Source organism: Microtus ochrogaster, chromosome 6, assembly GCF_000317375.1.
Source record: "Microtus ochrogaster isolate Prairie Vole_2 chromosome 6, MicOch1.0, whole genome shotgun sequence".
Classification (NCBI taxonomy): domain Eukaryota; kingdom Metazoa; phylum Chordata; class Mammalia; order Rodentia; family Cricetidae; genus Microtus; species Microtus ochrogaster.
In genome coordinates, this window is record NC_022013.1 from 59073411 (window position 1) to 59090386 (window position 16976).

The following is a 16976-nucleotide window of genomic DNA, read 5'->3' on the forward strand; positions in this document are numbered from 1 at the left end:
GGGTGCAGAGCACAGCTGTCTGTGGGTACAGAGCACAGATGTCTGTGGGCCAGTGCAGCTGCCTGGCTCTCAAAGCTTCGTCTTCACCATAATCTCCCTCCACACTTTCAAGGGATACCTTTATCTTTGATGTGAGACTTAGCCAAAAAAAAGTGATCTGCTCCCACACCAAATGTTGGACAGCCTATAATGATGCCCAAGCATAACAAGACTGGCTATGACTGTCACCTTATGGCCAAACTTTACCAAGTAGCCTTGTATAAAAATGTATCCCCAGCCAAGCCCTCCTCTTCCATAGGTATCAACCCACATCTTCCATGACAATGTCTAATTTCCGGATGTAGGATAGAGATGGGTATGAGGAAGGATAAGTGAAATCTAAATACACACTGAGCTTTCTGAGGTGCTGGCAGCCATCTGCTGTTAAGATGGAGCAACCTGGCAGAGAGTAAGTTCTGGCAGTTGACTGAGAATTTCAATCGATACTGTTTGTTCCTTAACAAGAAATTTCCCAAGAAAAAGTAAGAATCCAGAAGAGTGCTGAGTCCCTACTGTGTGCTAGGCCCTGTGCTATCTTATTTCTCCTGGCTTGCACAGTGGCCTAGGCATCCTGGGGCTACTTTATGACTGGGCAGCCCTCAACTAAGGGAAGACAGCTCTCCAGGCACACACATGAAGAAGTGGTAATGCTGGCTCTAAAGACATGCTCCACAGATTTGTGCCTTTTGTCCCAAACTACAGAACAATGGACCCGGAGAGGCCACAAATCAAAGACCAGTTTGGCTGGGACAGCAACCTCTGACCTGCAAATATTCCTAAGGAGCCCATGGATAACCATCATCCCACGCTGGAATACTAATTAGAACTCTACTGCCAAGGTGGGGACCCTCCTTTAGAGTCTCTGCGTATACGCTACACTTTTCTTTCTTTGGAAACAGTTGCTATGAGTGCATAAATGGCAGCTAAGCACTGTCCTGTGGAGGAGGGCCCGCCACAACTTTGTGTCCTGATTTCAGAGTGAAGAAAATTCTTGAATAGAAGAAGAAAATGAGGCAAGAGTAAAACCAGGAAATGAGGGGAGGAGGAATGTTGTCATTCCCAGGACCACCATGGTGCAAAGGGGTGCAAAGGGGTGTGGGGCCCAAAGGGGCTTGCAGCTAGTCATTCATAGCCTCAGAAGCCTAACAAGGGGGGGGCAGTAACCATAGCAACTGAGGATCAGACGCCTCACTAGAATGTTCAGAACCTAAAAGACTCTAAGTGACCCTCAAAAGGGAACACCCTTCAAGAATGACAGGTTTTGGACATATGGTGTAGCCTTACAAGTAAGCCAAATTTTAATCTGATTCAGGAAATAAAAAATAAATGACTTTCTTGTCTAAAAAAAAATATCCCACGCCTTGCCAAGAAACTGTTGGCATGCAATTGCTGGTAGGTGAGAGAAAGGCAGTTGTCTTTAATGGAACAAAACTTGTGTATTGGTCACAATCCAGGGCAGGCCGAACACCCAGGTGTAGCCAGCCAACACAAACTGGAGGAAGGGTGGTTTGTTTGGTTTTTAAGAGATGAGGAATAAAGTCGGGTTGGTAGGGTAGTTGGGGAGAATCTGGGAGGAGTTGGGGGGGGGGAATATACGATCATAATAAACTGCATGAAATTTTTGAAGAATAAATAAAAGCATTATTTTCTAAAAAAAATGAATAACAATAAGATCAGTACATGTAAGTAAAAAATATGAGAAGGTAAATAAGGGAGCCTTGTCTGACCAGCAAGGGTGTGGTGGCAAATGGTGCCTTGTGCAGGAGCAAGCTGAGTATCCTGGAAACATTCAGGTAAGAGCGGGCAGCCCTTGCTGCAGGAAGCAAGAGTGCACTCTCATGTGGAGCATGAGGTTAGAGTTGACCATTTTTATATGCAATCCACTATGCTGTGCTACCATGAATGAAGCGCTGACGGCCTCTGCTAATCAGAAGTTAAAAATGTTCTTATTTAATTTAACTATATTGAGTTAAAGCTATAAGGTAAATCTAGGTCTAACTAGACTTGCACTTAAATCCAGAAGTATTTTTAATCCAGTTATCAACGATCCCCTTTTTAAACTTTCTGGTAATAAAACTTGTAGATATCTGGGGCTGGTGAGATGTTCAGCAGGTAAAGGGGCTTCCTGCCAAATATGATGACCTGAATTTGAGTGTAAGGAAAGGGATAACTCTCCCGAGTGGTCTTGTGACTTCTACACATGCGCTATAGTTCTTATATTCATCACACATGCACACACACACACATAAATATAATTATGTTTTTAAAGCCTTTAGGAGTCTAAACAAGTGGCCTGGTCCCTATGGGAAAGGAGAAGTCCCACATTAGCTTGCTAATGGTTGGCCTTGGGTAAATCTCTAAGTTGTTCCCTTGTCACTTCATCAAGCACATTGTATGATGCCCTTGATTCCATTGTAATTAAAAAAAAAACTGTAACCATAACACTGTAAGGAACACACGTGAATTATCAGAAGATGAGATGAATAGTATGGATGAATGTGCTTTCCCATGTTGTTTCTATGTTGCAAAGCAGTTGGGTTCTGTTTGGCTTGCACAGCAATCTTTAAACATTTGTATCCGGATGCCTTTAGGTGTTAAGCCTGGCCCCTATTTGCCACAATTCTCCCAGAGCCCAGCTTATCCTGCCTTCTGCTTCTCTCACTATCCATCTGAGAGAAGTTCTAGGAAACACACACACACACATACACTCCACAGATACCAGAATCCCCACATGCTGGAACCCCCTATATAAATGTAGTATATGCTTGTGTATCACCTACAGACCTCCTATTGAAATACTAGCTCATTTCTAGATTATTTATAATAACTAATACAATGAAAATACTTTATAAATAGTTGTTATACTATATTGTTTAGAAAATAATCATCAAAACATCTGTACATGAGCAGTACAAGTGATTTTCTAATCTTTTCAATCTCGGGCTGGTCAGACACACAAATGAAGAAGCTGTAGACGCAGAGGGTTGAATACCTCACGCCACCTTTCGGTCTCTGTGAGTCTATTCTTATCATTCTGCTACAATGACCCCAAAGAGAGAGTCACTGAATCCTAAAAGCTTTATATAGTGTCAAACACAAAATATTATTCCCGGTTGTTGCCTGTTCATGTCCATGCATGCTTACAAATGCCTAGCAGCCAAAACACACCCTGCCTCCGTCTAACCTTCTTCTCCTTCCTCCCGTCTCTGCTGCCTAACAATGTTCGAGGTATATGTATGTAATAAATAGTCTTCCAACTAAATTTCAAAGTGTTTTTTTTTCATGGGAACAGGAATTAAAACAAGAAATGCTTTTAGGGTGGATAGGCACTGAACCATACACTGAATAAAAACAGTCGTTGAAATGAAAGTTTCAGCCTGGCTTTGGAGGTGGAACTATGCTTCCAGGTAGTATTGATAAGAAAGGTGTATGTCATCAATAGAAACGAGCACATGCAGAAAGTCTCCCTTTGCACCCCAGCTAAAGAGGCCATGGGACTATAGGATACACACTGTGTGCTGGCAGGAAACACAAGCAACTAAAGAGCCCACGTGGGTACAGAAAACACACTGTGCACTGGGAGAAAATGTAAGGCCTGCCATTAGCAGCCTCAAGGACATACTGGGGATGATTGTCATCTGGGTGGGGTTTGCTCTTCCCCAAAGTTCCCAGGTTGTAGCAGCTCCCATCCTAGGCTTCTATAGTTTCTTATTCCCCTCAAACTCCCAGAACAGTGCTGGGCACAATAATCCTGTCTATAGTGGGTGACTGCTTGATTGTAATCAGCTGGCAATGCAACACACACAGCTTATAAAATCCCTGCTAATATGGTAAAGCTTACTTTCCCAGTCTCCTGATGTCACACACAGAATAGCAGTTTTGTCTCATATCCTTTTCCAAAGAGGTAGCCAACGCTGGTTCCTCTGGTTCTTGGTGGAGTTTGCACAAGTGAGGATGGGATTCCATAGGGCGCATCGGGGACCTGGCCCAGGGTCCCTGTCTGTGTTGGTCTCCTTTCACCTCTCTGACAGCCTTGTAGGAAGACTCTGGTGTGGAACCCAGGCCTTCCCCTATGTCCAGGGAGGCACTGTCCCTCCAGCTGTCCTCTTGATCTAGGCTGGGGCTCTGCTCTGATTCAGTACACGTTGCCATGGTGAATCTTTGGTCTGTTGATAGTTCAGGGGTCTATTAAAGAAATGCAAAGGGTTACCAACACTTACATACCAAAGAAACTCTAAAAAATGTTTAAGAAATAAAAAGTTTGGGGCTTAGCCAGCCATTGGTAGCACACATGTTTAATCCCAGCACGTGGGAGGCAGAGGCAGGCAGATCTCTGAGTTTGAGGGTAGCCTGGTCTACAGAGTGAGTTCCAGGACAGCCAGGGCTACACAGAGAAATCCTGTCTCGAAAATCAAACAAAACAAAAGAAAACAAAAACAAAAAAGTTTTGGCTAAAACAAAAAAGAAATGGCACAGTGGCTAACAGCATTTGCTAGGCTTGCAGAGGACCAGAATTCAGGTCTCAGCATCCACATCAAGCAGGTAACAATGACCATAACTCCAGATCCAGGGGATCTGATGACCTTCTCTGACCTATGTAGGCACCTGCACTCATATGCACCTATCTACAGGCATACATATCCACAAACACATAATTTTAAATTAAAATAATTTTTAAAAAGAAATCAGAAGATTTTCTGGATGCTTTTAGGTCTGAACTATAGAGACAGAGACAAATCCAGAAATCGGCACCTAAATCTACAATCATCCCAAGCCTAGAAGCTAACATGACAGCAAAAGAACACAACCAACAACAGCCAGGGCAATATGTCTCCACTTAGACCTCAGCTATTCTACCACAGCGGGCCCTGTATATTCCAACATAGCTGAAGCACAAAAAAAGACCTTAAAACTAACTATGTGAAGATGACGGAGGTCCTTAAAGAAGAAATGAATAAATCCCTTAAAGAAAGCCAAGAAAACACAAACAAACAATGGAAGTAAATAAATAAAACTGTTAGAGACCTTAAATGGAAACATAATCAAAAAAGGAAATTCAAACTAGGGGAATTCTGGAAATGAAAAATTTAGGAATTTGAACAGGAACCTCAGAGGCAAGCTTCACCAACAGAATACAGGAGATTGGAGAAGGAATCTTGGGCATTGAAGATACCATGGAAGAAATAGACATGTTGGTCAAAGAAAATGTTAAATATAAAACACTCCTGACACAAAACATCCAGGAAATCTGGGACACTATGAAGATACAGAGGAAGAAAAAAAACCCAGATCAAAGACCCAGAAAATATTTTCAACAAAGTCTTAGAAGAAAACTTTTCTAAGCTAAAGAAGTAGATGTCCATAAAGGTACCTGAAGCATACAGACCATCAATTAGACAGGACCAGGAAAGAAATTTTCCTCAATGTATAATAAAATAGTAAAGACATAGAACAAAGAAGAATATTAAAAGCATCAAGGAGAACACAGAAAGTACCATATAAAGGCAGACCTGTTAGAACTACCTGACTTCTCAATGGAGACTCTAAAGGCAGAAGGGCCTGGACAGAGGTGCTGCAGACTATAAGAGACCACAGATGCCACCCAGGGCTAACATACCCAGCAAAGCTTTCAACCTCCATAGATAGAGGAAAATGAGATATTCCATGATAAAGTCAAATTTAAACACTATCTAGAAACCCAGCCCCACAGAACATGCTAGAAGGACACTCCAACCTAAGGATATTAAATACACCTATGAAAACACAGGGAATAAACAATCTCAGACCAGCAAAATCAAAATAAGGATAACACATACACACAATACAGACCAGCAACAACAGCAAGACAACAGAAATCAACAATCATTAGCCCTTCATATATCTCATACCCATGGTCTCAATTCCCCCAACCAAAAGACACAGACTAACAGAATGAATGTGAAAACAGGATTCTTTCTGGTGTATCCACAAAGCACATCTCAAAACCAAGGGCAGACATTACCTGAGGGTAAAGGACTATAAAAAGATATTCCAAGCAAATGGACCTAAGAAGCAAACAGTGTAGTCATTTCAATATCTAACAAAATAGATTTCAAATAAAAAGTAATCAAAAGAGATAGGGAAGAACATTACATACTCATCAGAGGAAAAATCCTGCTAGATGACATTCAATTCTTTTTGTTTGGTTGTTTGGTTTTTGTTTGCTTGCTTGTTTTTCCAGACAGGGTTTTTTGTGTAACTCTCCTGACTGTCCTGGAATTTGCTTTGTAGGTTAGGCTAGCCTCAAATTTACAGAGATCCACCTGCGTCTGTCTCCAAAGTGCTGGGATTAAAGGTGTGTACCACCACTTCTGGCAACATTTCAACTCTTAACATCTCTGCCCCAAACACAAGAGCATTTGTCTTTCTAAAATAAATACTACTACAGCTTAAATCACATATTGACCCTCATACACTGAGAGTGGGAGACTTCAATACCCTGTTCTCACCAATGGATCAGTCATCCAGACAGAATCTAAACAGAGAAATATCAGAGCTAACAATATTATAAACCAAATGGACCTAACAGATATTTCTAGAACTTTTCACTCAAACACAAAAGAATAAATATGCCTTCTATACTTACCTCGGGGAACTTTGTCCAAAACTGATCATGTACTTGTCTCAATAAAGTCTCAATAAATACAAGGAAAGTGAAATAGCTCCCTGCAGTCTATCAAACCACCTTGGGTAAAAACTAGGTATCAGACACAACAGAAAGATCACAAACTCAGGGAAACTGAACAACTCTCTACTGAATAAAAAAAGTAGGCCAAGATAGTAGTAAAGTAATTAAAGACTTTCTAGAATTCAATTAAAATGAATGTACAGCATACTCAAACTTATGAAACAAATGGAAAACAGTGCTAAGAGGAAAGTTCATAACACTAAATGCCTACATAAAAAAACTGGAGAGATCCCATACTAGCGACTTAACAGCACAACTGAAAGTTCTAGAACAAAAAGAAGCAAATTCAACCAGGAGGAGCAGATGCCAGGAAATAATAAAAAGCGGGGCTCATATCAATAAAATGGGGGGAGAATAATGCAAAAAATCAATGAAATAAAGAGTTGGTTCTTTGAAAACATCAACAAGATAGACAAACCCTAACTAAAGGATGGAGAAAGAATATTCAAATTAACAAAATCAGAAATGAAAAGGGAGAAATAACAACCGACACCAAGGAAATCCAAAGAATCATAAGGGCATATTTTAAAAATCTGTATTCCACCAAATTTGAAAATCTAAAAGAAATAGATAATTCTCTCAATAGGTATCACTTACTATAAAATTAAACCAAGATCAGATTCGAATAGATCTATAACCCCTAAGAAAATAGAAGCAGTCATTAATCTCTCCTTCCCAACCCCCAAACAAGAAAAAAGCAAAGCCCAGGGCCAGATGGTTTTAGCACAGAATTCTCCCAGACTTTCAAAGAGTTAACACCAAACTCCTTAAATTATTTCACAAAATAGAAACAGAAGGGACATTATATAATTCATTTTATGGGGCCATAATTTCCCTGATACCCAAAACCACATAAACCTCAATGAAGTAAGAGAATTACAGATCAATTTCCCTTCTGAGCATAGATGCAAAATACTCAATAAAATACTTGCAAACAAAATCCAAGAACACATCAAAAAGATCCTCCACCATGATGAAGTAGGCTTCATCCCAGAGAAGCAAGGATGGTTCAATGTAATCCACCATATAAACAAAATAAAAGGAAAGGAAAAAAAAAACACATGATCATCTCATTAGTTACAGAAAAGGAGTTTGGCAAAACTTCAATACTCTCCTTCATGATAAAGTCCTGAAGAGATAAGAGATACAAGGGACATATATAAACATAACATAGGAAATTTAGAGCAAGCCTGTAGCCAAGATCAAATTAAATGGAAAGAAAGTCAAAGCAATTCCACTAAAATCAGAGACAAGACTGTCCACTCTCTTCATACCTATTCAATATAGCACTTGAAGTCTTAACTAAAACCATAATCCCACTGAAGGAGATCAAAGGGATACAAATTTGAAAAGAAGAAGTTGAAGTATCTTTATTTGCAGATGATATGATAGTATAAATAAGTGAGCCTAAAAATTCTAGCAGGGAACTACTACACCTGATAAACACTTTCAGCAAAGTGGCTAGATACATGTTTAATTTAAAAAAATGGTAGCCCTTTTATATACAAATGACAAACACTGTAAAAGAAATAAAGAAAGGTTGGGTAATGTTGGTACATGCCTTTTATCTCAGCACTCAGGAGGCAAAGGACAGCGGATCTCTGTGAGTCTGAGGCCAGCCTGGTCTTCAGAGCTAGTTCCAGGATAGCCAAGGCTCCACAAAATAACCCTGTCTCAAAAAAAAAACCAATAATAGGAAAAAAAGGGAGGGGTAAAAACATCAGGGAAACGATATCTTTCATTATAGCCTCAAATAATATAAAATATCTTGGGTAACTCTAACCAAGCAAGTGAAAGACTTGAATGGTTGAAAACTTCAAATCTTTGAAGAATGAAATATAAGACAATGTGAAAAGATGGAAAGATCTCCCATGCTCGTGGATCAGCAGGATCAACATAATAAAAATGGTCATCCTACCAAAAGCAATCTTCAGATTCAAACAGAATTTTTCATAGACCTTGAAAGAACAATTCTCAACTTCATATGGAAAAAAAATATCCAGGACAGCTAAAACAATCCTGAACAGTAAAAGAACTGCTTGATGCCCCATGATTTCTTTATTCAAGTTGTACCACAGTGCAATAGAAATCAAAACTACTTGGTGTTGGCAAAAAAGCAGACACGTTGATCAATGGAATTGAATTGGAAGACCCACACATAAATCCACACATATATGAAAATCTAAGTTTTGAAAAAGAAGCCAGAATTACACACTGGAAAAAAAGTAACCATCTTCAACAAATAGTGTTAAGCCAACTATATATCTGCATATAGAAGAATGCAAATAGATTCATATTTATCACCCTGTGCCAAACTCAAATCCAAAGGGATCAAAGACCTCAACATAAAACCAGACACATTGAACCTGATAGTAGAGTAAGTGGGGAATAACAATAAATGCATTGGCACAGGAGACAACTTTCTCAACATAATACCAATAGCACAAACACTAAGACCAACAATTGGTAAATGGGACCTCAAGTGAAACAGAAAACTTCTGTATGACAAAGGACACTGCCCATAGGACAAAAAGGAAACCTACAGATTGGGGAAAAAAAACTTTGATCAACTCTACTTCTGATAGAAGACTAATATTCAAATGCATAAAGAACTAGATGTCAGCAGACCACTGGGAGGAGAAACATAAGCAGCAGTGTGGTGGACCAGATTTTCCAGTGAAACGGACCTAAGAAACAAGCTGGTGTTGCTATCCTAATATCTAACAAAGTAGAATTCAAACTAAAATTAGTCAAAGGAGATGAAGAAGTTTATTTCATATTCATCACAGGAAAAATCCACCAAGATGAAGTGTCAATTCTGAATTCTGAACATTTATGCCCCAAATCCAAGGGCATTCACATTTGTGTAAAAGAAAATTACCAAAGTTTAAAAGTTTAAATCACACATCAAACGCTGTACATCAATAGTGAAAGACTATGAGACTGAGTGAGGTAGCCTAGACACAGAAAGACAAATATAATATGTACTCACTCATAAGTGGCTTTTAGACATAAAACCAAGAATAACCAAAGTACAGTCCACAACCCCAGAGAATCTAGACAACAAAGAAGACTCTAAGAGATAAATACATGAATCCACCTAAGACAGAGAGAAAAACAAGATCTCCTGAGTAAATTGAGAGCATGGGGGAGAGGGGAGAAAGGAAGGAGCGTGGGGAAAAATGTATAGCTCAGTTTAAAACAATAAAGTATAAAAAAAGAAAAAAAGAACTAGACGCCAAAACAAAAAATAATCAGATTAAAAAGTGGGGAACAAATATAAAAACAGAATCCTCAATAGAGGAATATCAAATGGCTTCAAAACAATTAAGAAATGTTTAACATCCTTAGCCATCAGGGAAATAAAACAACTCTGAGATTCCATCTTACACCTGTCATAATGGCTAAGATCAGAAACTCAAGTGACAGTTCATGCTGTTGAGGATGTAGAGCAAGGGGGAACACTCCTCCATTGCTGCTGGGAGTGAAAATTTATACAGCTACTATGGAAACTAATATGGTGTTTCCTCAGAAAGTTGGGACTCAGTTTACCTCAAAACCAGCTAATACCACTCTTATACATATGCCCAAAGGATGCTCCCTCCTACCACAAGGATATTTGCTCAACCTTTTCATTGCAGTTTTATTTATAATAGCCAAAAACTGGAAATAATCTAGGTATACCTCAACAGAAGAATGGATGAAGAAAATGTGGTATATTTAAAGCTCAGCTTTAAAAAAATCATGAAATTTGCAGGTAAATGGAACTAGAAAAAAAATCATCGTGAGTGAAGTAATCCAGACCCAGAAAGATAAATATGGTATATAATCATTTATAAGGGGATATTACCAGTTTACCAGTTAAGTAAATGAGATTCAAGCTATGATCAGAAGACCTAGAGAGGTCATGTAAAAGGAGGGGTTGGCGGGGCGGGGGAAATACAGGGATCTCCCAGCAAGGGAGAAATAGAATATATTTTATGGGTGGACTGGAGGAGTGGGGGATCAGGTTTGGCGGGAAATGGAGTGGAGAGAGAATGTGGGGAGAGATGGCTGGAATTTGGAGGGGTAGCATTTGTGGAGTTGGAAACTTAGTGCAGAGGAAACTTTGAACAACTTCATAAATGAACATGCTGGTCTTTGATATCTCCTTTGAATCATTTTTATTAGTTTTAAAATCTGTCTGGTTCCCTATTTGACTGGGTTATACATGTATGAATATTTAAAACCATATGAAAATTGGGATTTTATATTTTCCTGAAAATTAGGTCAGCATTCTCATCCTACAACCAACTCCCTTCTATCATAGATCACAATGCTAAACTCCCAGTCCCCGTCTCACTGAACAGAGGAAGCTTCATATCCACACCAAGGATCCTCCCTTGGGTGAGCCTTTGAGATAGCATGTGACCCCACCAAAAAAAAGGAACACCCCAAAGACACATACTTGAATTATAAATCATAACCAGTCCCTTGCTGGTAGACCGTGCCTATTATAAAGGGTAGAATAATAATCAAAATCTGAAGTGGAGGAGATTCTGAAACATAAAGAGACAGAGCAGTTTCCACTCCTGGGACAGCCCCTGAGTCCCCCTTCAAGGTCTTGCTCTCACTCCCTGCCAGAAAGCCTCCCACCCTCACTCCTTAAAGTTTCCTGTGATCTTGATGGCCACGCCTTTTGTTATCCTGACTCCTCCATTGACAGTTTCCCTTTGACTCTGCATCCCTAATGTCACTCCCTCATGAAGAAGGCCCCCAGCTTCCTCCTGCACTCCTCTCAGCTTCTGCTTCTGTTACTCTACACAATGCAAGTTCTTTCCGGTTCCCAGTGAATCCACCACAGCCCTCACGGCTGCCAAGCCTCTGGCCCTATGAATGCCATAAGTGTGGCTGCAGATGCCAATGCTCATAACCTTTCTCAGTATCAGTTCTGTTTCCTATAAATGAGCTTCCATCTTTCTCAAGTCCCCAGCACCATTCTCCCATTTTCCCTCTTCATAGCAACAACACACTAATTAAGAGTCCTCCCTTACCCACCCAGGTCTTACTGGTCAACCTCTATCTCAACCCCATTCACCCTTCACCTGTCAGCCATCCACCTCTTTGCTCTACTTTACGGCAAACTCTGAGTGGAATATCTCCAGTAACTTAGCTTTCCTGAATCCCAAGAGCACATATCTGCCCATTTCCCTCTCCAGTAACAACCTCCAGACTGGTACATCCTGCTTAGTGGAAGTGCTTCGCTCAGACCCTTATGAGATGCCTACTGCTGCCTGGTCCAACCTCTTCTCTTGCCCCATCTCCTCCACCTCACTCTCACTCTGTGTGAGATGCCCACTGCTGCCTGGTTCAGTCTCTTCTCATGACCCTCTCTCAGCCTCAGTTCTCTGTAGCAGACCTCTCACTACTGGGTTCTTCATGCTCCAAGGAGGGAAGGGGCTCAACCACTCCATGCCTTTATATAAGTCTATGTACTCATGTTTTCTAATCTGGACCTCTTACTTGTTCTTCACAAACAGCTATTTGATAGACTTCCTTACTGCAGCCCCAAAAGCATCTCCATTATTTTCTGTGGTACCAGGAACTATTGCTTTTCCTCCATGCGCTCAGGGAAAGAAGCTGCTGGCTCATGACCACACAGAAGCTGCATTCAACTTAATGGAGATGTATTGTATTAGAGCACGAACCCCTTGTTACATCCCGCCCGGCTAGCTTATGCCCAAAATAATCACACAGAGATATGTATTAATTAAATTGCTGCCTGGCCCATTAGCTCTAGCCTCTTCTTGGCTAATTCTTACATCTTGATTCAATAATCTGTGTAGAACCACAAGGTTGTGGATTACAGGGAAAGATACAGCATGTCTGACCTGGCAGCTTCATGGCGGCAGCTCTCTGCCTCTGCCTCCTTTTTCCCAGCATTCTGTTCTGCCTACTCTGCCTATCTAAGCTGCTGTCCTATCAAAAGGCCAAGGATGTCTCTTTATTTAACCAATGAAAGCAACACATAGAAAGAAGACCCTCCTACACCAGAGATGCTTCAGTAAAGCTAGGGTTTATCCTTACCACCATTGCATACTCTAATGTGGGTGTGCTATTCTGGACAGGTGCCAGAGGCCACCTCAGCTCCAGAGCTCCCTGTGGCATCAGCCGAGGGTCCTGTTAGGTGTGTACACTGACCTCATCCTCTGCTGAGGACAGCTTCCTGACCCACACAGTCTCCCTGTCCTCCAATCTCTGTCAAAGAGCCAATTTCCCAGAGACCAAGGAAGGAGTCCCCAGCAGTTGACAGATTTCATATGTCAACTTGACTAAGCCAAAGTACCCAGATATTTTTTAAAACACCACAACTGATATCACTATAAATGTATTTTGGGGTGTGGTTAACAAATTAGTAGCTTTTGAGTAAAGAGCATACCCTCTAGGCTGTGGAGAACCTTATTCAATCAGCAGAAGTCTTGAGGAGTAAAGAGTCACTTTCGCCCAGAAGAAATTCCACCTCCAGACTACCACCCCACTCACACCACACAGCTCACCACATAGAACCTGCGTCCACCATGTGCTGCCACCTGCTCCAGCTGCTCTGTCCCACCTGCTCCCCTCTGTGCCACCATCTAAGCATCCCAGATCTTCAACATGCTGGTTGGCCTTGTAAAGTTTACATTAGCCAGCCCCAGAATTATATAAGTTAATTCCTTATAATAAGTTTCCTATCTGTCTGTCTGTCTATCCATCCATCTATCCATCTATCCATCCATCCATCTATTCACCCACCCATCCATCCATCCATCCATCCATCCATCCATCCATTATCTCTCTCTCTTTGTTCTGTTTCTCTGGAGAACCAGACTGATATACATATACAGGCAAAGCCCCCATGTTTCTGTGGTCACACTGTCTCTGACCTCTGCACCAGTCATACTTGTCTGTTTCAGGCTTTAGGTGGGTGGGTATGCATTTTATTCCTCAGTGTGGAAACTCCTACAGGAAATTCTTTTTGCCTTGGTTCTGTGCTCAGAGGACACAGCCTAGAACTTTCATAACCAAAGCCTAACCTTTTTTCTATACATCTATAAGATGGCCCCAATGGTGGGAGCAATGGGAACAGGGAAGAAAACAGATGCACTAAGGTTTGAGGGGCAGAAGCTTTCCTGCCCCCACTGGAAAGGGCTGGTGTTGTCCCCTCCCCATCCCCAAAAGTAGTAATGACCATTTCAGGACCACCAGGTCGAAAGTGAGGAGAGACAAGGACCCATATCTTACCTGCCATCCCAGCTCCATCTCAGGCAGTGTCCCAGGATGGGGTCGGCAGAGGAGCAGCGTCACTTCCTCTGGAGCCCCACGCAATAAATGGAGCACTTCCTACAAGAAACCCAATCACAGTCATATCTGAGGTTGCCTCACTGGGGTTTCTACTTTGTACTATTCACTGCTCCCAGGAAACCTCCTCCCCTGGCACTCTGACCCACAGCTTGGCTCCAGAGAACTTGGGAAAACACCATTGTAAGCTTAACTCCCCAAATACCCAGGATCCAGGAGCCACAAACTTGGGACCTCACAGCAGCAATACACAGAGGACTTGAGGAATCTCCTCATAATGAGGCTGAGGCCCAAGGGCTGTTCCCCTGTGGAATTGCAATGACTTCATCTCCCCTGAGGATCATTGCCTTCTCTCAAGACCCTGCCTGCTTCCTTCTACATTGTCCAGGGGTAGTCTTTCCAAAGTGCGCTCTCCTGCTGAGCCACCCCCCTCCTCACCCCAACCACACAGATCACAGAGCCTGCATACGCCTGCCACTGCCTTTCAAACTGCCCTTTCCCACCTGCTCATCTTTGTAACACAGCCTAAGCCTCTACAATTCTGAACCTGTGCTTGAGGTGCCCTCTCACTGCCAGAGTACGTGGTGCCAACATGGTTTCCATTGCCCGTCTCCACCAGGATCTTTCAACCTCCCCACCTTCTCCACATTTGGGGCTAGATAATTCTTTGTGGGGACCCAGGTCCTGTGTTTCAAAGGGTGTTCAGCAACATCTCTAGTCTCTCTACCCACCATATGACAGTGGTACATATCAGTTGTGACAACCACAATTGTCTCAGGATTCACCAATACCTATAAGAACTTGCTGTACTATTCTTTTCTTCACTGGAGATATTTCCACAAACACCTACTACTACCATCTCTCTCTCTTTTTCCCTCCCTCCCCTTCCTTTTTTTCCCTCTTTCTTTCCATCTCAGCTGTCACGCAGAGAGAAGCTTCTTTTTTTCCTCACACTCCCCATCATCAAGTTTGCTTCACCAAAGATCTATAGCCAGTGGAACTAAACGATCATGGACTAAAAATCCTGAAACTATGAGACAAACCAAGTGTCCCTTTGTAACGTCGGCTTCCTCACGCATTTTGTCACCATGGCACAAACTCACAGCCCCTCTTCCCAGAACCTAACTATGTCTACAAAAGCCTGGGCTTTTCTTTCATGATTCATCATCGGTAGAGTCTGTGGTTTTCCTGACACAAAGCTGTCTCCTCACCACCACCCCCATATCTACAGTCTTCGGGAACTGAAGTTCCCCAGTAGTGACAGAGATCTGCACTTGGATCACACAGACATTTGAAGAGGAGAACTTGTCATCTAAATTCACGTGGTTCCGGGAATGCACAGCTCCTCTATCTCACTCAAGCTTTGAATACCCTGCTTATGTGGGCGGCATGAAGCAGCCACATAGGCTTGGCTGGAGGGAGGAACAAGGAAGAGAGGGGGCTTGGTATGCTCCTGGCTTCCTCTGTTGGGTCATCACAGGATGACTACATCTACCAGTGAAGGTCTCACACTGTGCCAGTGAACCCTCGCTACCTATTCGGTCTCTAAGGTTGAGTAGCTGCGCCTTCTCATGCCCTGAGGCAGAAAAGGTAGAGAGCTATACTCCATATTACTTCCCAATCACATGCTCACACCATTGTTAAAGTCTTTTCAATGACGGTCTGGTGTAGGAAGTCCTTCTGTTTGGTGTGTTGCTTTCATTGGTTAATAAATTAAAAAAAAAACTGCCTTGGCCTTTTGATAGGACAGAACTTAGATAGGCGGAGTAGCCAGAACTGAATGCTGGGAGAAAAGGCAGAGTCAGAGAAGCCATGGATCCTCCGCCAGAGATGGACGCTGGTTAGAATCTTCGGTAAGCCACTACCACGTGGCGATACACAGATTAATGGAGATGGGTTAAACTAATATGTAAGAGTTAGCCAATAAGAGTTAGAGCTAATGGCAAAGCAGTGTTGTAATTAATACAGTTTCTGTGTGGTTATTTCAGGTTTAAGCTAGCTGGGCAGTTGAGACAAACAAGCCAGCCTCTCCCCTGCAACAATAGTCCTTTGCCAATACTCCATCTAACACAGACATTTCCTTGGAACTTTGAACTACAAGTCTTCCTCTTTCTTTCTCTTCCCCACCACCCTCACTAACATATTGTTTTTATTTTTAATTATGTCTACACCTGTGTGTTTCTGTACCATGTACATGTGAATGCAGGTGCCTGCAGAGATCAAATAAAAAAAATAAGGATCAGATCCCCTGGAGCTGGTGTTAGAAGACTTTGTGGGCTACTGGACACAGGTGCTGAGAACCAAACTCAGGCCCTCTTGCAAAGCAGTAATGTGCTCTTACCCACTGAGCCATCTCTCCAGCCCCGCATATTTTTGACCACAAATAAAACTAGGACAGTCTATGCCACACCATACAGGCAAAGCTATAAATTCAGCGCACAAATCTCAAGGAGAGTGGAAAGGAACTCTCTTTAGTTCCTCCAGCTTCACCTCGCCTCCTAGAATGTACGCAGATTGACCATTAGCCAGCACACAAGCCAGGTTTCAGGTTCAGGTTCACTGAGGGGCCTACTGAAAAGCAATGCTTACTAAGGTCATATATTTTAAAACGGAGATAGAAAATAAGTATGGGCATATCCTGTTGATTGCTTTCTGTGGGCTCCAAGCCTAGGTTCAAGTGCCCAAAGTATTCTCTGTGGGGATGGCCCTCAAAGAAACATGACTTATATCAGCTTGCATCCAGATTGTGTTCTCCATTCCCAGTTCCAATGCAGATCTGTGCTCCCCACCCCCAGCTTCCATCCAGATCTGTGCTCCCCACCCCCAGCTCCCATCCAGACCTGTGCTCCCCACCCCCAGCTCCCATCCAGGTCTGTGCACCCCACCCCCA

The 16976-nt window shown here is 42.1% G+C and overlaps 1 protein-coding gene across 1 annotated transcript in view; it reads right to left on the reverse strand.

Annotated features, from left to right (window-relative positions):
* The window catches only part of Frmpd2 (FERM and PDZ domain containing 2), a 107771-nt gene that overhangs the window by 3651 nt on the left and 87144 nt on the right, over positions 1-16976 (reverse strand). Inside the window, exons 27-28 of the mRNA XM_026779984.1 lie at positions 14030-14128; positions 3881-4224 (exon numbers count right to left, since the gene is read on the reverse strand). Coding sequence (XP_026635785.1) covers positions 3881-4224; positions 14030-14128 — 443 coding nt within the window. The remainder of the gene's footprint in view (positions 1-3880; positions 4225-14029; positions 14129-16976) is intronic.